The sequence below is a fragment of the Neolamprologus multifasciatus genome, chromosome 4, assembly GCF_963576455.1.
Source record: "Neolamprologus multifasciatus chromosome 4, fNeoMul1.2, whole genome shotgun sequence".
In the NCBI taxonomy this organism is placed as follows: domain Eukaryota; kingdom Metazoa; phylum Chordata; class Actinopteri; order Cichliformes; family Cichlidae; genus Neolamprologus; species Neolamprologus multifasciatus.
The window spans coordinates 2,520,308-2,542,761 of record NC_140442.1 but is presented as its reverse complement, the minus strand read 5'-3'; the positions used below and the strand labels follow the sequence as shown (position 1 = coordinate 2,542,761).

At 40.9% G+C, this 22,454-nt stretch overlaps 1 protein-coding gene across 1 annotated transcript in view; it reads left to right on the top strand.

The window, feature by feature from the left end:
* grin2ca (glutamate receptor, ionotropic, N-methyl D-aspartate 2Ca) overlaps positions 1-22,454 on the top strand; it is an 84,889-nt gene that overhangs the window by 15,188 nt on the left and 47,247 nt on the right. The window contains exon 2 of the mRNA XM_085158173.1: positions 8,313-8,763. Coding sequence (XP_085014299.1) covers positions 8,329-8,763 — 435 coding nt within the window. The 5' untranslated portion in view covers positions 8,313-8,328. The remainder of the gene's footprint in view (positions 1-8,312; positions 8,764-22,454) is intronic.

Genomic DNA, 22,454 nt, shown 5'->3' with positions numbered 1-22,454 from the left:
AGGACCTGCACAGCGGTCTTAGTGGTAGGTTGTCCTGGGTTGCAGATATATCCAAAGATATGGCTCCAGATATTTAGTTTATTTGAGATCAGTCAGAAGATATCGAGGATTGATCACGTTTAGCGAAGCTCGCGCTGTAGAGCGTCTGACTGCAGAACAGCCTGTATAGGAAATGTTTACAAAACACTTTTCATTTGGGCTCCAACCAAAAACGGCGGACAGGCGCCAACTATGTCATACTGTGGATATTTTTAGATGTCGATGTTTTTCCTTTTTTTTGCCTCTCACCTCACCCTGCTCCCACTGTACTTATGAGGATGATGATTCTACAGATTAGTTAAATGGGTGCAGATTTAAAGAGATTAGCGTGGCTGTATTTTTTTAATCAGAGATTAGTTCAACATATTCATACAGGTGTAATCATCTGGTGGTAAATGAATCCTGACTCTTTGTAACAGAGAAGGTTAAACTGTGGCTTGTGTTTGCTGGGTGGTTGCATTTATTAAATTCTATTAAAGAAACCTCTTTCAAGCCTGGAAAGCACTGATCCTGTCTGCAGGATACCCACAGCGGGCAGTGACGTAGACCAAACTGAGAAAAAACGAAGCTCAAAAGCTGCGACACACTTTTTGAAGTTTTTTGAAGATTTTGTTTTCGTAGTTCTGGAGTGAAAAATGTTCCTACAGTCCCCAACAAGATTAGCAAGCTACAGTACATCCAATAAACTGGGAACGCTCTATTCCTGTACAGTAATACTTACATTTAAACAAGAAGAAGATGAAATAAAGATGTGAATTTCCTGACCGGTTAGCAAGCAGTTGCAGGGTGATGGTGCTGCACTAAAAACCTCCCTGTGAGTTGTCGTAGTTTCCATGAAAGATTTCAATTTGTCTGCAAACGCTCGCTAACTAACCGGGTAGTCAAACTTTCCAAAGGTTAAAAAATGAAAAAAAAAAAAATAAATTATATATATATATATATATATATATTAGGGGTGGGGGAAAATCGATACTGTGTAGCATCGTGATATTTTGTTTGCTAATAATGTATGGATACAGGGACAGCAGAAATCGATATTTTGTTACAAAAAAGGTTTTTGTGCTCTGACTTCAGAGCATGTTGATCCTTTTTCTGAGCAAGAATCCTGACATTCCTTCACTGTCCAAATGTGTTTCACTTTTTATTTTAATTAAGTTTAAAACGTTTTTATTTAATGTAAAATTATATTTTGTTTTAATTTACTTTCAAATTCTTCAGTTGCTGAAGGGGCTGCATAGTTTTCATAAACTGCATAGTTCAGAATAGCTATAATTGTACCAGATGGTTGATTCAGTTAAGTTGGACTAGACTGTAATACAAACCGTTCAGTTTGTCAACAATCAAACTGAAATGAGAGAAAGACTGAGTGTGAGACTTTGATATTAGATAAAATGAATATTGATAAAGTTTACCTTTATGTACAGAATCTGAATATCGCAAAATATTAAAAAAAAAATTGCAATAATATCGTATCGTGCGTTAAGTATTGTGATAATATCGTATCGTGAGATGTATGGTGATTCTCACCTCTAATATATATGAATAGATGCTGATGAAGATTGGCTTTTACTTAAGAAATAAGTAAAATAAATAAATAAATAAGAGATATTTTACTTTTCATGCCAAGACAAAAAGTTGTTGAACACACTTTAACCTGTGGTGGAATAATCTGACATCATTTATATCTATGCTATCTGGATACCTTTAAAAAGTCTTGATTTGGAGTAACCACATCTCTTAGTTTCACTAAAAGGTCTCATTAATTAGCTCATTATTTTTGATTTGGTGGATTGGTGCTCACTGATCACACCCAGGATATACCACTGATTTGATCTATAAAGTGATTCAGTAAGAAGTTCTGCCTCTGCCGTGTCAAACTGAGCTCACTAAAATGCTAATTATGTTCCTATAAACCTAGTAGACGTCTTTCTTTCTTTGCTAAAGATGGTGTATTTCACTATTTTGGGAATAACTGGTCACAATAGAGCTAATTTAAGTAGTGTTTGCCTACCCGGTGCAACGATAGGGAAGCCCTAACGTTCATACGAGTCCCATAAAAGTCATAGATCTGCTTGGTCATGGACTTCTGACAGCCCTGGATCAAGAGGAAGCTGCTGGACTGTTATCAGCAGGTGAAACACAGACGCAGCAGGCTGCGGATCCATGGATGAGTGTATTGATTAAGTAGCAGGGGACGGGACAGGTGCACATTGTTAAACAGCTGCAGCAGGGCTGCCGTGCCCAGAATATAAAGGGAGTCATTAAACACTGCACCACACTTCTCACCCAGATGTATTTACTGCTGCAGCGTCACGTTAATGAGCTGGATCAGGAATCACTTGGAGGACCTTTGCAGCATCTCATCGATAAATGGCAGGTTGTTTTCTTTCATGTGGTTTCATAACTCATATGGTCTATATCAGAGAAAACAGAGAGTGTGCAACTTTGGAAGAATGGATGCAGTTTGCAGGATGCAAAGATGAGATTTCAGTGCCCACTGTGGGGCAGGACGGCTGTTGCAAAAGTAATTAAAGGGCACCGATTGCGCTAATCCTCATTTTCTGTCATGTGCACTGTTACAGTGGTGGATGCTCATATTAAACAAGGTCAAATTTCCAAATAATGAGGTCAGTGTATGCACAAATAATCCCAAAGGGTCAGGCTTCAGGCGGCTCTAAACACTCGGTTTCAGACATCTTCTTTTTTACTTGTGTCTTTGCATGTTGCCACAGATGGGCGATCTCCTTATGTGGTCATTCTTTGGCTGTGAGATGCCCCACCCACCAGCTGTTCAAGCTCTTTGTTTGCAAGGAGCAGCCAATCAGAAGAAAGCTGGGTCAAAAGGAGAGGAAGGGAGATGCCAGAGGTGCTTGTTGAAGTTTCCACCCCTCATAAGAAAATTAAGGATTACTTAGAGTCCAACAATAAAAGTCTGGACCTGGAAATGAACAAAACAGGTTCCCTCCAATATGATAAAAAAAAGGGGAAATAAACCACACTGTACAAGACTTCAATATGCATGACACTCTACACCAGATGTACTCACATTCTCATCACTGAGTCTGTGTATGTGTCACCGTGTGCAGAAAATCCAATTTGCCTTATCAGCAATATTCAATTTCTGGGAGCAGATAACATGTGTATGAGCTGAACATGCAGATGTGGATGTTTGCATTATTTACCTGTTCAACTTAACAAAATGTCCGAGTGTCAGCAGTGTGGAAGCACAACAGACTAAAAATAAATAATGTCGTTGTACGATAAAGCCCCAGCAGCTATTTTTAATCAGTTTGCATTTCTCAGCTCGTTCAGTAAAGACACTGCTTCCTCTGTATGTCACCCACTAGAGGGGGATAAGCACATCTTAAATGTTTGTTAGTCAAACTCTAACTAAGTGAGGGCAGAGAATACGAACACTGTCGATTGGTGGGACGATACTGCCGATTGGCACCGTTTAACTTTAGTTCGGTCTCTCGTCCACTTTTTAAAATCTAATCTCTCATCAGATGTTAGATCATTCTCAGCGGCGGCCTGTTTACATAGTTCAGCTGTCAAAAGAAGAGGAAACAGGAAAGTGGCTGGTATGGGCTGCTCTGAAGCAACTTATTTAAGTCACGTTGCTTTTCCATAATCCCTTTGACAAGAACGGACTTTGGCGACAGCTTTCCAAGAGAGGCAGTAAGAAATAAATAGGACAGAGGAGTGTGTGTGCTTACATTAATCCTGTAATGGGGACTAACCTCCCAAACCATCATCTCTGCATGTAACCTTAAATATCTGACTTCTTGCATTCTTGCTGAAGAAAGTTTGCAATTAACAGGGAAAAGTTCGGGTTCTTCGTGTGGGTATGGAATAACCGTTAATGTACCGTCTGTACCATGTTTACACCATGCAGCGCTCCATGTTATTATACTCTATATAGGTTAAACATACTGTGGTCTACTTTATTTATTTAATCTCACAGTACAAAGACAACATGTAAAACACTGAAAAGGAAAATGTTTCCCTTTTTTTACGCAAATTTAAAGTTGGGACAAGTTATCTCACATATTTATGCAACTTGCAAGCAACGCATTAGAAACTGAGGAGCCCATCACTGTAGTTTAGGAAGCAAAATGTTTCCCATTATAGCTGCAGGATTTCAGCTCTTCTTTTTGCTGAATCATAACACTGCAGACTCTTTAGTGGATCATCATCTACCACCCAAATTTATTTACTACAGAGGTATCCACAAATGGTAAATGGTAAATATTTATATAGCGCTTTTCTAGTCCCTAAGGACCCCAAAGCACTTTACATATCCAGTCATCCACCCATTCACACACTGGTGATGGTGATGGCAGCTACATTGTAGCCACAGCCACCCTGGGGCGCACTGACAGAGGCGAGGCTGCCGGACACTGGCGCCACCGGGCCCTCTAACCACCACCAGTAGGCATCGGGTGAAGTGTCTTGCCCAAGGACACAACGACCGAGACTGTCCAAGCCGGGGCTCGAACCAGCAACCTTCCGATTACAAGGCGAACTCCCAACTCTTGAGCCACGATCGCCCCCGTACAAAGTACGAGGCCACCTCCACATGTTCAGGCATGGAAACCCGATGCCATGAAGCTCCCAGCACACAGTTTGTATGCTGATGTTAATGCCTGAAGGCGTTTTAGAACTCTTTGTCAGCCGAGCGTTGGCCATTTAAATGCACTAACACAGCGGTCTCCAACCTTTTTTGCGCCACGGACCGGTTTATGCCCGACAATATTTTCACGGACCGGCCTTTAAGGTGTCGCGGATAAATACAACAAAATAAAACTAGTACCGGTACCGAAAAAAAGAAGATTTATTCATAACACACGTGAAAAGACCCAGGAAAACCGAGTAAACGATAAAAACAATAACAAAATCACGCTGAAAACCGATAAAAACCTTGAAAATCATACATTTCACACCTGAGCCTCAACTCTCGCGGCCCGGTACCAAACGACTCATGGACCGGTACCAGTCCGAGGCCCGGGGGTTGGGGACCGCTGCACTAACACACCGCGGCACTCTGTGTCACTGACTTGTTGCAGTAGTGCTATCATATCACAGTATCATGCTGAAACTCTGACTGTTCATTCAGACATTTTTTAATTATGAAAGATCTTTCAAATCAATATTACATAACCTAATAATAAATGAACTCCATGCTGACAGAAGAACCAGCTCGTTTTCTGCTGAAATATTTAAATGTTATTAGATAACAATGGAGTCCTTTCATAAGAAACTTACATGCAGACGTAATCAAGTATAACTGGGCAGTGACTGGTTGCTCTCTGTGGGGCACCAAGTACAGTATGACTCATTCTGAATCCAGTTTGCAGCAGTGTCATGACGCAAAAGGCAACCTGTCTCTGGCTCGTGGCTCAAACTACAGTATGTACCTTGTGACTGCTTCAGAGCCGAAATTGTCTCTGCTTTGTAAAAAATCTAAAATCTCTACGACCAATGGATGTCCACGGTGACTTTTGATCCTCAACATCTGAGTGGAGCCTGCAGCCCTTGTATACACAGCAGCGGTTTGAGAGGATTTAGCCAAAGGACAGATGAAAATCCTCTCTTCTTTATGTATCAGTGCAGTTTAAGGATTGGGCTGGCTTTAGAGGTTCGGGGGTCGGCACCCAGCAAACGTAGCTGCAATGTATCTGCATCATGAATCTTTGAAGGCTGTTTCCTCCAGATCTGAATGGTAAATAAAAACTGAAATACGACAGCCTCCATGGATCTCAACATACAATATAAAATATATTCCAACTTTGTTTTATTGATTTCAATGATAACGTTAGCAACAAAGTTAGCAACAGCAAAGTCGATCTTGATTTCAGAACAGTTGTATGTCCATTGTACCCTCCAACCCCCCCATCCCGAATTCTCCAAAGGGGCCAAACTTCCACTTCAACAGAATACGCCTCCGAGCTAGTAAAGTGGTAAAGGCTAGGGCCTGTTTGAGGGGGCCAGATAAGTTCAAGTCGGGAGGAATGACAAAAATTGCGGAGAATGGGTTAGGAGGTACAGTCTGGCCATGTGCTTGGCTTTGCTTTCTCCGCGTCAAGAGATACCACAACCTCTGGAATTGAGTTGCATGATTCAAGAGGCGTCTTGAATTGTCATATGTGTGCCTGCCGGCCATGAACCCCGTCTGATCAGAGGCGATAATTTGTGGCAGAACACGTTGTAGCCTAAGTACGAGAATTTTAGATTTTAAGATCACTATTTAAAAGAGAAATTGGTCTGTAACTGCTGCACAACAGAGGATCCTTGTCTTGGGTAATTGACATTTTGAAAAGGCTTCATTATACATATCTTTCAACAATGGTGCCATAAGATCAGAATTGGCTTTATAGTATTCTGCAGAGTAACCGTCAGAGCCCGGCGATTTACCTGTGTTTAAGGATTTATTGGCTTCTTGTACCTCTACTACAGTAATCGGTCCCCCTAATCCCTTCGTCAGATCTCTATCTATTCTTGGAAAATGTATATTTTGGAGAGTTTCTTCTGATAGAGGGCTTGAAGTGTACAGATTGGAATAGAAACGAACAAATACTTCATTAATTCCCTCTGGGTCCGATATCATGTCACCAGCGGCAGACTTGACCTTTGGAATTAGTTTAGAGGTTGCTTCGTCACGGGCTTGATAGGCCAGAAGTTTCCCTGCCTTATCACCGGATTCAAAAAAGCGTTGCTTTGTCTTAATTAATTGAACCATAGCTGTTGCGGTGGTGGTTATACAATATAAAATATAAATAAATATATTAAAATCATGTCACAAAGTTACTGATGACTCCATTTTTGCTTTAATGACATTTTTACCACCTGAGCATTCAGCCTTCATTCATGCGCCTCAGCTGTTTTACGGTTTCGTTAAATATATAGGAGGTCTTCACGCGTTTCTTCCATGAATGTTAATCCCAAAACATTAAGCCTAAACGTCTCCACTGCTGTCAGCTGAAACACGGCTAATGTCACTGAACAGGATGTAGAACATGCCCTCTCACAGTGGCGACTAATCAACTCGTAAAATGATTTAAATGCACCGCCTGAGTCGAGTAGCACATGCAGGACGCGTCACGAACAGCTTCCCATGAGTCTGTGCATGCAACATGAAAAAAATCCCCAATTCCTTCATAAGTATTCTGGAGATGAACCGGCCCGGCCGTCATGCACTGCATGCTTGTTCTGCAGTGTTTTCCAGAGGAGCTCACAGCTTGGTCCGACACAGGATGTAGAACGGAGAGAAAAATGCAGCACAGAGCTGCACCGTGCTCCGTGCACTAGCCAAATCTCTTGATAAGTTTATACACTACAATCAAGCCGCAGGCCATGACGCCTGGTCGGGATTACCAAGGGATTACAATATATTCACCCCACTGGGATTCCATCACATGGTGGATCAGATCTGTGTGACAGGGGCCCAGTGTGCAGCACTCCCCGAGGGCCACAAACACTGCTGTGAAAGATTTGACAACGAGCCTAACTCTGTCTGACAGCTCAACACAAACCGCTGTCTGCTTACAACGTGAATGTTAAACTAACATTACAGGGTTTGACATCGCAGAGTCCCAACTATGGCATTTCTCCTGCATTACCTTCCAGAGGGCAGAAAGCACAACAATTGGAAGTAATTAAGATAGTACGGCTGAGAGTTAGTGCTTGCATTGCAGTCCATTAGAGAGGCAGCGTTGCACAAGGAGCAAGGATTTTATCACCAGAGGATTAAAGGCATTTGTGAATAAAGGTTTTTTCCTTTTGATATGTTGAAATGTATGCTAACGAACGTTATTCTGACACTGTGGATGCCACATGATCGTCAAAACTACGCATGCAGATCTGCAGCAGATTAAGCCTGAATGCCTCGGGCTGCTAAAAAAGAAATTAAGTAATAGCATCAAAAGTAATGTCACAAGAGAAAAATGATAAATCCTCTTGTTCTCCATTTGTTGCATTAAACGCTGGACACCATCTGCTGGGTTGTACCGCAGAATCCAACAGCAGCAGGGTGGCAGCTGCCATCCTAAGACGCAACAGCCTGGCCACAGCCTCGTGCTGCACGCTGACAAACACTAAAAATACTGCTCCGGGCTCCGTTAATGGGCTCTTACACGTCTGATTACGGCGAGCGGGCCGGCACGCTGAGCCGAGATGAAGCCGGAAGGTCATTTATATTTATCAAAACGTAAAAACAAACACAATAAAAAGATTTTCCCGTCTAACATGTCGATCTCTTCTATCCCCCCCACCAGGCAGTAGGTGACTGAGATGGGCGTTCGTCTAGGCTGCTGGAGCGACTCCCCGTGGTGGCCGGTGCCGCCGCTGCTGCTCCTGCTGCTATTCTGCGCCATCCCTGGCTGTTCGGGCCGGCCGTTCGGGATCCCCACGCCCTCTGTGAATGTGGCGGTGGTGTTCAGCGGCACGGCCTACCAGACGGAGATCAAGGGGCGTTTGAGCCGGGAAAACTTCATGGACCTTCCCTTGGAGGTGAACCCTATCACTGTGCTGGTCAACAACACTAACCCTCGGGCGCTGCTAACCCGCATCTGCGACACTCTCTCCACCAACCGTGTCCATGGCGTGGTGTTCGAGGACAACGTGGGCTCAGAGGCCGTGGCGCAGATCTTGGACTTCATTTCCACTCAGACGGCCGTGCCAATCGTGGGCATCAGTGGAGGCTCTGCTGTCGTCCTGCCACACAAGGTCAGCTCGACACCTCACGCACACAAACGCCTTTGTTTTTATTCCACCGCCGCTGATCTTTCAGTTTTTCTTTTTATCCAGAATACACCAACACCACAGGACCAACTATAATAATATTTCATTAAACAAAGGAGATAGGTGCTCTATGAAATCAATTGTTGGGGTCAATCTCATTCCTGGACAAACTTTCTGTTCTTCCTTTTGGTCTGTCAGGTATTAAGAACTCCTTCCTCTTATTGAAGTTAGATAACAGCTTCATTCAGTATTTAGACATCTACTTAATCACTTCAGTCTGCAGCGTGACTCGTGGTAATTATAGTCCTCGTAGCAAAAAGAGAAATCATTTCAATCACACTTCTGCTTAAGGTGCGGATTCATTTTCTTGGGAGCAGTTAAATAATGACAAAGAAGCCATTAGGAAAAAAACAGGAATCCGAGTGCTAATTACATCAGCTTAATGAATACTGAAGGACGTATAATACGTCACTTTAAAGCGAGCAAAAATAAAGAAGAGAAAAAGAAAATCGATGGACATTAGTAATGACCAAATTGCACATTTGCATTATTGTTTCACACAATTCATGAGAAGAACATGTTACTATTTCAAAGTCAGATACAAAGAATATACCTAGGGATGGGTACCGGTATCCGGTGCCATGATGGCACCGGTTCTGACATAAACGGTAGTAACCAGACCAAAAAGCAGCGCACATTTCGGTGCTTTTTTTTTTCCTGAGCTGTGACACACTTTAGATTCTAGCCAATCATTTTACATTTCCGAGGATAGTAGGCGGGTCCAGGTACGTACGTTCTTTTAGAGCAGAGCTACAGATTAAAAATGCCCAAGGCGAAGCGGTCAAAGTCTGGCTGTACTTCACAGCAAAGGATGCAAACTCAGCAGCTGCAACAAGTGCTTTAAGGTGATACTGTGATGCTGTCAAAGGAGGTAACACCTCAAATCTGATGAAACACCTGGCGACGCATAGCGTTTTTTTTAAAAGCAGAAAAATGCGCCGTATTTGATAGCTTGCTGCGAGACCTCACACCGAGCACATCTACTGCGGGTGTGGTGGTGACGGATGATGATGGCAGCGGCAGCCGTTCTTCTCTGCGTGAGTAGCTTCATGTTGTTCGTGTATAATTTACGTTGAGTAGGCTAACCATGTTATTACATTAATGCAGTAAGGTGAACTAGCAAACACAGTCGTAGCTACATGCGGCTGTCTTCTTGTTTGATGGCAGATACTCCCTTCACCCTGGCCAAAAAGGCTAAAATGACCAAAGAAAAAGTGGAAAACAGCTAAACATGAGAGGTTTTTGGACAAAGTTTGTGTTTTTTTCCATTGTTTAAGCACTGCTTCCAGCCAAGAGTGATACCATATATGCCCCATAGCTGCAGAAAAGGCTAACATTGTTATCTTTTTACAAAAAAACAGCTGAACATGAGAGGTTTTTGGACCAATTTTGTGTTCTCCATTCTTTAAGCACCGGTTTGAGCACCATTTAAGCACCGGCACCGTTTCAAAAGTACCGGTTTGGTACCGATATCGGATAAAACCTAAACGATACCCATCCCTAAATATACCTTTTATTCAAATCCTCAGTTTTTAATACACATATAGGACCTTTACTGCCTGATCAACGGACTTCAAAGCATTCTACTGTTGCTCCAGCTGGAAGCAACTTTGGGTTCAGTGTCTTGTTCAAGTTTCAAAGCATCAACCGTGTATCATAATGCCACTCCACTATCTGAGCCACAGTCTAACAGATATGCTTCACACATAATTGTTGCATAACACAACCCGTCATATGTCAAATGATGAAGTTGTGCTATTTGAAAACGAGTGACTAACAACACCAAAAATATCCAGACTTTCATTTGCCAGCTGATTTATTGTTGGTGCACTCGTGCTGCATAAATAATCAGTACAAATGATTGACATCTGCTCTGACTGGCAAAACAATGCAATACATCTGGCCATTTCCCAGTAAGATGCCCATGATGACGCTGGTGTCACCACCACGCCGTCTCAGATGCTCATTACATTGCACGAATCTGTGCAAGTGAAGGAGAAAAGGGTTGATGCATTTCTTCACTGTACTGTGGCGTCAGTGTGTGCATCACCATTCAGTTTTTATCTTGTAGTTAATATTAGCTCCCTGATTAACTTTCCAGATGTGAGCCATCCTTCCTCAATGCAAGTCGCTGAATTTTGGTAGCCAAGTGTATCATGAGGTACTGGCTCCAAGTCAAATGGCTGAAGGAAACAGTTTATATAAGACTAACAACATCTGGCACCAGCATGCTGATAATCTATTGCAAGAGGAAGTGATATGATTTATTGTTAGGTCAACATTTAGTGCAACTTCTAGTTTTATTAATAAGAAAAACTAGAGCTCCAACTCTTTTGAACATTTTCGTGTAGATGTTGTATGTCGAGGTTGCGTTACATGATGTTAGTGCCACATGCTGCTACACTGAGGTGAGGTCAACTACAGGAGACAAGTTTGTGGCTCAAACGAGCATTTAAACCACATCTGAGTTGAAGCTGGCAAACACAGCCACACTGTAACTTTTGTTTTTGCTAGCTAGTCCCAGACCTGCCGGCTCATGTTTACACAGCGTCAGGTTGACCGTGTCGCTGTTGTGGCCGTCCTCAACGCCATTTAGCTGCTTCCCAGATGTTCTCTCAACTAGGGCTGCCACAAACAATTATTTTGATAGTCGACTAGTCACCGATTATTTTTGCGATTAGTTGACTAATCAGATCATGCGTCCATTGGACGTAAAACGCACAGCTTATTGCACCAGCAGCATCTGCTCTTATATAACTATCATTAGCTTACAGCTTTAAGTGTTTAAGGTATGTGCTAACTAAAAATAAAGACAAGATGATAGTTTATTAAATTTTAATGAAATTTGCAGATTGTTTCGGTGAAGTTTAATAAACTCCTTGCTATCTAAAATATAACAGGACACCGGAGTAAATTCTCGAGCATCTCACACTTCTGATAATCAGCTGTCTGCTTGACGTTTATTCAGCTGTGTAAAAACTATAACTTTAATCTCAGCCAAACTGATTTACTCAGGAACAAATAAAATACTAAAAAAAGCCAAACAATAACATTTTTAAGTTATCTAAGTGACTTATATATCATGTTTAACCTGAGTAGCGAAAGACGGCGGTGGGTTTGAAAACAATTTGCCGGGAGTCCGGTGTTCTCACGGCTCTAGTTAGCCTAGCCCCCGGCTAGCTATCGAGCTAGCGGGTAACAGACGTCTCCGAAAACGTCGGAGCGCTTTTGAAAATATGTGGTGTCTTGATAAACTGAGCAGATATTTGAGGTTTACACAGCTACATTCTCGCCTGAAAATATGTTAAACATTTATTTTGTGACCCAGAAAGATTAATAAGAGTAATATTAAAACTAACTAGCTGCCGCCATTGTTGGAAACTGAGCAGGGCCGCACTATGAATTCTGGGACACAGCTTCTTCTTCTTCTTCGGGGTTTAACAGCAGCTGGCATCCTTGTACATGCAGTGCTGCCATCTTCTGTTTCAGTCCGGTATTACACTCTTAAATCCTACAACTTATTCCTGCGTCTTTTGTGATCTTACAAAGCTTCAAACGACACGTCAACTATTAAATCAGTCGTCAACGATTTTGATAGTCGACTAATTGTGGCAGCCCTACTTTCAACCCACAGTCAGATGGACTTTTAATACACTTTTTTATAATATATTAAACAAATGTTATATATTTGTGCCCGTACCACATAAAATACAATCAAAGTCTATGAGAAACGCTGTGTTTAGTTTTACTTTTCAGGGGTTTTTTTTTTTTAAAGGATTTAAAAGGTCATTAAAGATTTATTTTAAACCTCTATTTAAGTTCTAATTAAATATTACCACACCAACGAGTTTGGTCAGCAGCTTTCGGGGAGTCGAAATTAGATCAGAAGCATTTATTATTTAAGTTAAAAAGATGTTTTGTTTGTTATTACTAGGATTAATGCGAGCATACAAATGCTCTGCACCCCTATCAGCCTGCCTCACATTCACCTTTAGACTTTTCAAGACCTGTTTACTCCTTCAGATGAAGTCTAAAACCAAACACACGGATGTGAGTGTAAAATCGAAGTTAAGGTACAATCAAAGTTTCTTAAAAGTCTTTTAAAAGTGTTAAAATGGGTTTAATAATGTGAAAAGTGTCATTGCTGCCCTAAAGCTATTTTAAGTATTAGCGATTTCTCAGTAAACTCAAATCTTCCCATTTCATTAGTCTGAAGAATAAGCAGCTTTTAGGCCTTTTTCTTCATCGTCATCTTCAAGGTTTCCATCAGCAAACTGCAGGCCTGCCAGAAACTGCCCCCCTACCAGGTCTCAGCACAGGGGATTTTGAGATGTGTTGTTAGCCATGAGCTAAAGTAATAAGCTAATGCTACTTTTACAGTTAAAAAGAACTGGTCTCTTTATTTAGAAATGATGATGATACTTTGCAACGATCAGATCAGTGGAAAAATGCTAATACGAAAGAGAGGTTTTAACCATCACAGCATCTAACAGCACGAGCCTGAGGCAGTAATCTCACGGCACTGAATTCATCTTTTCACCTACAGCATCGGTGAACTCTTTCAGTGCTTTGGATAAGAATATGGTTCTTCATTCAAAGCCCCACATTGGCCTTTTCCATTTCCATAAGCAAGGAGACACTAACAAGACTCCAGTAATTTGCATCATTCACACGGGCCTGTAGACAGCTCCCCTGTCAGCAACATCCATTTCAGAAAACACGCGGCGTGATCTCGCCCTCCGCATGGCGTCGAGGGTAATAAAAGAGATGCCATGCAGCAGTTAATGCCTCCTGCTGCTCATTTACACATTAACCATTCAAACCTGAGGACAGAAACAGCAAATCAATCACAGTAAATTACAGAATAAACACATGTAATAAGAAATAAGCTCTTTGGCAAAGGCTAGTGTGAAAATGAATGATTGCTTTTCATCAGCAATTAGTTGGGACCATTAATTTATGACATTTAGTGAAGCCATTATACTTGCCTTTCAGAAGAGTAAGTGCATGCATTATTAATATAGATGGTCCCCGCTTGAAACCAACCGTGATCTTCATCTACCCACTGAGGCACCGGGTCTCTGAGTGACATGTACACATGCCTGCCCTGCATGATTTGCTATTTGCATGCAAATAGTTTCCCGCAGCCTTGGGTCCACTTCTACTTAATCCATACCACAAATACCAAAGATTTTGGTTATTACTAAACATTTCAAAAGCATAAAAAACACGGAGCATGCTTAGACTTTCTCAAACTTCACCTGCTTCCAAGTAGAAGAGCACGCGACCTTGAAACTGGTCGCGTGCTCTTCATGTTATTAAAACTTATTGGAAGGGAATAAATGTAGCAATACAAGAGACATTTGGAAGATATTTACCTTTGGAAAGTAAAACTATTTTTTGGACTTATGCCAGAAGGATGGACAAAGAACGATAAATACTTGTTTAATATTTTACTGGCTGGACCCATATGGAAAAGATATATATAAATCTTATAAAGTTTGTATCTGTCTTGTGTGAAACTTGTATGAAAAGCATACAAGAGTAAAAACAGATATAAGATCCCTTGAAAAATTATATAAATGAAACTTGTATGTTTTGGATACTTACTAAAACAATATATGAAAGTAATGAGAAAGTGGCCACTTTCATGAGTAAATCATGTAAGTCTTATATGACTTAACTCATGAAAGTGGCCACTTTCATGAGTTAAGTCATATAAGTTTTTACTATTTCTTTTCCATATGGGGAGGCAAAAAAGCCATCACAAAAAAATGGCTCTCTTCAGAGAGCCCAACTATGAACATGTGGATGAACATTACGATGGACATTTACAGAATGGAGAAAATGACAGCAGCTGTGAACTACAAGAGGGAGCTGTTTGTATCACGATGGAAGAAATGGATGGACTACATTAAAAAACGCAGGCCAGTTTTTGCTTTTGCTTTAGATTTTCACTTTGTTAACTACTAGAAGACTAGAGGAAATATTAGTTACATTAATGGACACAAAAACACACTCCCTACATTTATTTATTTATTTTTCTTTTCTTTTTCTTTTTCCTTATGTATTTTTTATTTATTTTGTTTGTTGTTTCCTGTTTTGCTTCTTTTTCTTTTCTTCTTTTTCTTTCATTCTTATTGTATGGATATTTTAGTTGTTTAAATATAGAAAAAAAAAGAAAGAAAACAATGTATGTACTGACAGATAGCTAAAGTTGATGGTATTGTATAGTGATTCTAAAATGTCAATTAAAAAAAAAATAATAATTTGATTTTATAAAATTAATACATTTTTTCCCAAAATAAGGTTAAAATTAATTTCGGTTAAAAGTTGTAATTCTACTCTGCATACACACATTTTACACCATTACAGCTTGGATAAATTCAGAGTACCGACATGACCTCAGCTCATCCCAGCAGAGAACTGAGCAAGTTCACGTTATAGATTCACCAAAGAAAAATCTTTATAACCATATAATGAGAGAATAATGAATAGATACGCCCATAAAAGGAAACAGGTGAAAAGGGGGGACTGGACCTACTGGGTAGAGGTTCCAGGGAAGACCCACAACACGCTGGAGAGGTTATATCTCTCAGCTGGGCTGGGAATGCCTCGGCGTCAGTGTTGCCAACTCCTCAGTAAGGAAAATCGCTATTGGCTGTCCTAAAAGTCGCTAGAAGTCGCTAAATGATGTCATCACCTAATTTGCTTAATTGGTCATGCTAATGTAATTGTAATCTATGTTGTTGGAGAGAAATAACATCGTGGAAGAGACATAAAGTGAGTAAAAAACGTCCTAAATGCATTTAGAGTTTATTTAGAACTACAAATTAAATTTCTTTTAGCAATTATTGTTTTTTTTTAATGTCACAATTCCAACCCTGCTCCTTTACCCGGGCTTGGACCGGCAAAAGTGACCCGAAATAGGCACTCTGGTGGAGTTACTTTGTGTGTGTGTGTTTAGAAGTAGTTTTAAACCTTGTGATCCACAAAACAGCATAAGAGTAAAAGAAGAACTGACTGCGTTACAGCACCCGCTGCTTGTTGAGAGTAAAAGCGATATGCGCTTTCACGTCTTTTTAGGGGGTCTGAAAACGTCTCTAGGGGGTCTGAAAACTTGCTAAATATAGCGACAAAGTCACTAAGTTGGCAAAACTGCTTGGCGTTCCCACAGATGAGCTGGAGGAGGTGCCTGTGGAGAGGGAGGTCTGGGTTTTTCAGCCTGGGCTGCTGAACCTGTGACCTGGGCTGTGATAAGTGGCAAACAGATTGATACTCAATTGTGCATCTATCTATAAATGACTGGTTAATGTGTTGATAATCTCTCTGGTGGCAAAGACAAGGAAAATGTAACAGATAAAAAGGGTAATGTGAATGTGGCATTTTATCCCGCTCTAAAGTGAACCTCTCAGTCCGCACTGCCACGTCTCTGAACGCTGGATTTAAATTAAAACGAATGCATGCCTCAGAGGTTAGAGATGTGGGGTAGCTGTAGCTCGGTTCATAGGAAACATTAAATCCGTCCCTGCTGACCATTTCTCAAAATATCCTCAGGCAAGGCAGAGCACCCTAAATCGTCTAAATATTGAAAAGGGATAAAATGTAACAGCTCTGAACATTAAAATCCTCCAAAAGAAGTCAAAGTAAATGATTAATAAAATAATAACATGCAAAAATGTGGAGAACTTTATCATCTATGGGGAAAGAGTCAGACAACATTATAAATAAAGGTTTTACAGATAAAGCAAAGCTGGAAGTTCAAAAAAACAACAAAAACTTTTAGAGCGGCTGATATAAAATATGTCATAAAGATTATAAATTACCTGAAGGAGGAAGAAGATGATCTGTAATTGTCTATCAGACTGTTATAGACCAAATAAAACATCAAAAAGCACTGTTTTATGACAACAAAAGTGCCATAATTTATGCTTTATTCAATAGCATTTTAATATTTAATCGCTGAAAAGGTAAACATGTGCAAACAGTAATGAACGAGCTGCACAGAGATGATTTTGGTCTAACCTTCTTTGAGTTTTCCCTTAATCAGGAATGCCATTCACCAATTGATTTATGGGGTGCTGTCAAGGGTAGTCAACAAGGCAATGGAGCTCATTCATTTTTCATACATATCACTGAAAGCACAGAGTTTGAGCCCTATGAAAATGACAGCATGAAATTAGGTGATAAACCGATTCCTATCCTCGGGACATTTCTGTTTGTCGATTGGCAACATCAGAGCTGACGTGCCATCGTGCGCCTCATTTTCTATTCCTATCACAAACAGCCATTAAAAAAACTAATGCTGGGCCGAAGACTCAATTAAGAATATTGGTTTTTCGTGTAATTATAGTATTGGAACTCATTCAGCTAGCAGTCACGTCAGGATCAGATGACCAAGGGAAGCTTTAGATCAATCAGTTCCCAGGAGCCTCCTCAGTGTCTAAACACTGGATAAAATCAATATCAATAATCACGGCTGACACAAATCACCGACAGGTTTGGGAAGCCTGAAGAACGCGCAGCTGGTAAAGCTGGTCAAGGAACAAACGCATCAACTTTCAAGACGTGAAAGCGCATATCGCTTTTACTCTCAACAAGCAGCGGGTGCTGTAACGCAGTCAGTTCTTCTTTTACTCTTTTACTCTTATGCTGTTTTGTGGATCACAAGGTTTAAAACTACTTATAAACACACACAAAGTAACTCCACCAGAGTGCCTATTTCGGGTCACTTTTGCCGGTCCAAGCCCGGGTAAAGGAGCAGGGTTGGAATTGTGACATTACAAAAAACAATAATTGCTAAAATAAATTTAATTTGTAGTTCTAAATAAATTCTAACTGCATTTAGGACGTTTTTTACTCACTTTATGTCTCTTCCACGATGTTATTTCTCTCTCCAACAACATAGGTTACAATTACATTAGCATGACCAATTATGCAAATTAGGCAATGACGTCATTTAGCGACTTCTAGCGACTTTTAGGACAGCCAATAGCAATTTTCCTTACTGAGGAGTTGGCAACACTGCATACGACTCGGTTCTGCTTCTATGCCCCAGCTTTGTTTACTTTTTCCCACCGAGGCTTCTAGACTTCTGATTGGCCAACATTTCTGCACGGTTAGGAATATATCGCCACCTGTTGCTTTGGCATGTTCCTAGCAGCGTTTTCCTTCATTTCTGCCTTTACGTGTGGACGGGATTGTTTTTTAAAACGAAAACGGAAAATCTCCGTTTTCAAAAATACCCGTGTACGTGTGGACGTAGCCTTAATTTTGTCATCTACTCGAAGAGAGAGAGGCTGAGGAGCTGGGTAATTTGAGAGAGGCTCAGGGTGGAGCCACTACATCACCGTCAAAAGAGCATCTGAAAGCATTCAGGCATCTGACCAAGATGCCCCCTGGACACCTCCTAGGTGAGGACACCTGATGCTTTTGATGAATGAACAGATGATGGATGGATTTAATTCAGTTTTATTTTTAATAATAATAATAGAGAGAAAACCCAAACATTCAAATGTCCCCCTTTGAACAAGCACTTGGCAACAGTGTGGCTACACATTCTCAACGTGTCTGATGTAATTTCGCTGAACAGGGGAGCATAAATTCAACTTTTCTCTCATTATCCATTTAGTTCAATATCCTGACCTAAAATCCAAAGCACTCTTTGAAGCATCCATTCTGTAGTGTGACAGATCACATCCTCCGAGCAAGACCGTCTGCACAAAGTGTACAAAATGTATGACAGAAAGGACCAAAAAACCCTGATTGTCTTTGCAAGAACAAGAGCCTGAGGCTTTTCTCAAAACTAGAGCAGTTCTTTTTTTCAGACTCTGCCGTGTCTACTTTTGGAACTCACTTGTGCCCACTTTTCAAGTCCTGCATGTCAAAACTCACAGAAATAAGAGGATAACCTGTCTGGACTGAAGCAGACCGACTCCTGAGCCGTCACAGAAAGCAGCCAGCGGTAAAAAGGACAAGTGTTAGCAGAGTCAGTACATGTGTATGTGCAGCGTCACGTTCAGCTATCGGCTCCTGTGAGATTCATTAGGTGGGTCCAGAGATGATGGTGTATTTTTTTAAATAGCAACACAATCAAAACCTCCGTTACTCAGTATTTATCAGCTCAAATCTCTGATATTTATTAATTTATTGATGATTTTCCAATTTTCTGTTCACGTGCAACTAGGGCAGCACGATTAATCGTTAGAAAATCACGATCTCATTTCCAAATGACAATGATTTAAAAAAAAAAAAAAAAGACGATTGTACCGCATTTTGATCTGGGACATAATCTGCATGAAAACAAGCGCTCACGCTTCCTGCTCAACAAATGACGAGGGCGGAGCCTTATACCACGTGATGCAGAAGCCATCTGGCAGGGAAAAAACAACGGCGAGCACGTGAAACTGCCCGAGGGGAGAAAACACAATGAGCGCAGAGGAAACGTTTCCTGATGGCGGTGAGAATGACAACCCCACTGTAAAATTACTTCCAAGAAAAGGTTCTCATTCCTCCGTGTGGAAGTTTTTTGCCTTCAAAGAAGACGATGAGAGTCAAAAAAATATTTGCAAGCTGTGTTTTGCCATAGTAGCAGCACCGCAAGCTAACACTACAAATCTGTATAACCTCCTCAAACGTCACCATAAAGTGCAATATGACGAAGCTGTAAAGGCCAAGAAAGTGACAGGAGAAAATCCGTCCCGGTCAACCACCCAAACATTAATAACTGGAACCTTATACAGCGCTTCCCTATACCCGTCGAAATTACGGAGGCTATTACTTATCACCTGACCAATGATATGGCTCCATCAACACTGCAAAACGAGGGATTTAGGAAAACGATCAACACCCTAGACAAACGCTACACAGTGCCGTCCCGCGACTATTTTAAAAATGTTGCACTACCTGCTCTATACACGCAGCGTCGAGCAACGGTGGAGACAGAATTTCAAGCAGTACAACATTTTGCAGCAACCACAAAACGTGAGACATTTGTTGTTTTTATGTTTATTTATTGTTTTTATGTTCAGTCTCAACTTTTACGAAGTTGATGTGCAGTTGTGATTCTCATTTTATGTAAAATTGTGCAGCCCTACGTGCAACTATGGCTCATCTCAACCAGCTCATGACAACTAAGATTAAATTGATGACACTGCAAACCTACCTAATTATTAGGGGTGGGGGAAAAATCGATACTGTGTAGCATGGTGATATTTTGTTTGCTAATAATGTATCGATACAGGGACAGCAGAAATCGATATTTTGTTACAAAAAAGGTTTTTGTGCTCTGACTTCAGAGCATGTTGATCCTTTTTCTGAGCAAGAATCCTGACATTCCTTCACTGTCCAAATGTGACAGTTTACTTATTTTAATTTAAGACATGTTTTATTTTAATTAACTTTAAAACTTTTTTATTTAATGTAAAATTATATTTTGTTTTAATTTACTTTCAAATTCTTCAGTTGCTGAAGGGGCTGCATAGTTTTCATAAACTGCATAGTTCAGAATAGCTATAATTGTACCAGATGGTTGATTCAGTTAAGTTGGACTAGACTGTAATACAAACCGTTCAGTTTGTCAACAATCAAACTGAAATGAGAGAAAGACTGAGTGTGAGACTTTGATATTAGAGAAAATGAATATTGATAAAGTTTACCTTTATGTACAGAATCTGAATATCGCAAAATATTTTTAAAAATTGCAATAATATCGTATCGTGTGTTAAGTATTGTGATAATATCGTATCGTGGGATGTATGGTGATTCCCACCTCTACTAATTATAATTTATAATAAAATCTGTCACATTAAACACTTTGGAAGTCTTTTTATCTCAAATATATAAACGCTCTGAACACGTGAACACGAGGACGTATGCTGCATCACTAAATCATGAAACGGTAAAACTGCGTGACAGCTCGTCTTCTCTCCAACTCTAACCCTCATTTGCACCGACCGATCCTCTCCACGTCAGGAATAACTGATATTTAATGAAGTCCTGTGTCTGCGACCGACTCGCTTACTGATGGAGGGATTTAATAAAAGTTAAACAAACAACTTCATCCCAGTTAACATTTTGTCAAACCAAGATTAGGCAACATTTACCGATGAGTCTCATTAACAACCGCGAGCTCTGTGCACCACGAGAACCGAGCGTGTAAACTGTAATTCTGCCTCCGTCGATATTTATAGACCCGTGTTGGTGCTGAAACGTGGAAGTAGTGGGACGTTTCACAAAGGACGGGCTTCGAGGCGTCTTCATTCTTGGGAACACAGAATTAGCTCCTGTGCTCGGATGTGCGTTATTTCAGAGTCGCTGCACGCCGCCTATACAGTCCTGTTTTGTGATAAATGCCACAGGAAGCCGTGTGTCTGTCCCCGGTCAACGTGCAGGATCTACGTGACGTCAGCGGCACAGGAAGGCAGTGCCAGGGCGCTTCCTGCTGCGCGGCGGAGGCAGACATATGTCGCGGCAAAGCGCCGTGGCCAGAAGTCACTCTTCATGGAGGGACAGAGGGAGAGGAAGGGGAGATGGCTGCAGTTGAGTCATGTGATCAGGGGAGCCATACACCGCTTTGTGTTCCATATCTTTAGTGCCAAATTTCACTCACTGCCACAACACATTTACCTCAGTGCATCCTTTCATCGTGGTCCACTCCCAGCATGCTCCTCTGTCACACCAACCCTCTGTACGCCCTTCTTCACTACATCGACGGATCTTCTTTGAGGTCTTCCTCTGGCAGCTCCATGTCCAAACCCTCTCAGCCTTTCTGGCTCACATCTGTCCCTCTGAGGGACTCATTTCTGGTCTAGTCTAGTCTCTTGTTCTCAGCGCCACCGTCTCTGAACCGTCCATCTCAGCACGTCTCTCTCCATCATCTTGCAAACATTCTCTCGCTGCTATCTTTCTATCACAAATCACCCGTCATTGTGTCCTTGATCGCTGACTCAAATATCTTATTTTCTTTAGATTGTTGGATACAGTCCAAGCCTATCAATAAATATCACCCACCTGAGTCATTCAAATAACCTTCAGCTATGAGCTCGGATATTTCTGAGCCTGTAAAGGTTATTGTGTATTTTTAACTATTAAATTTAATATATATCCTTCAATACATATTTTAATAAATAAAATAAATTAGACAGCTATTTAAAAAGACAGCTAAAGGTCTGCTACAATGTTGGATGTCATCCATCCCATCATCCTTGGAGGTTTTGCTCTTGTGATGGATTTGAGTTTGCCCTTTCTGTGAATGAGTCTCCGTGCTGTGTAGCAACATGAAACGCATAAAACACAATGTTGTCCGGGACTTTGATTAATCATCGTCATTGCAATCTCAATAATTCTCAAGTGGAGAAAAGGTTGAAACATAATTGTCCTGAAAACAAAACCGGTGCAAACAACAAGCAAAAAAGTTTAAATAACCAAGATTTTTGGACCTGATTTGCGACAGGAGCGCTTCGTTTTAGAAACTAGGGCTGCACAGTTGATAAAATTTGAGTCTCAGTCTTAAATTTCTGGCTTCCCACAGTTAACTAAATATAATTAAGCAACAATAAAACTGCTCTGCCCAATCAATCGCTTGCTAAATGACCACACGGCTGTGTGCCAATAAC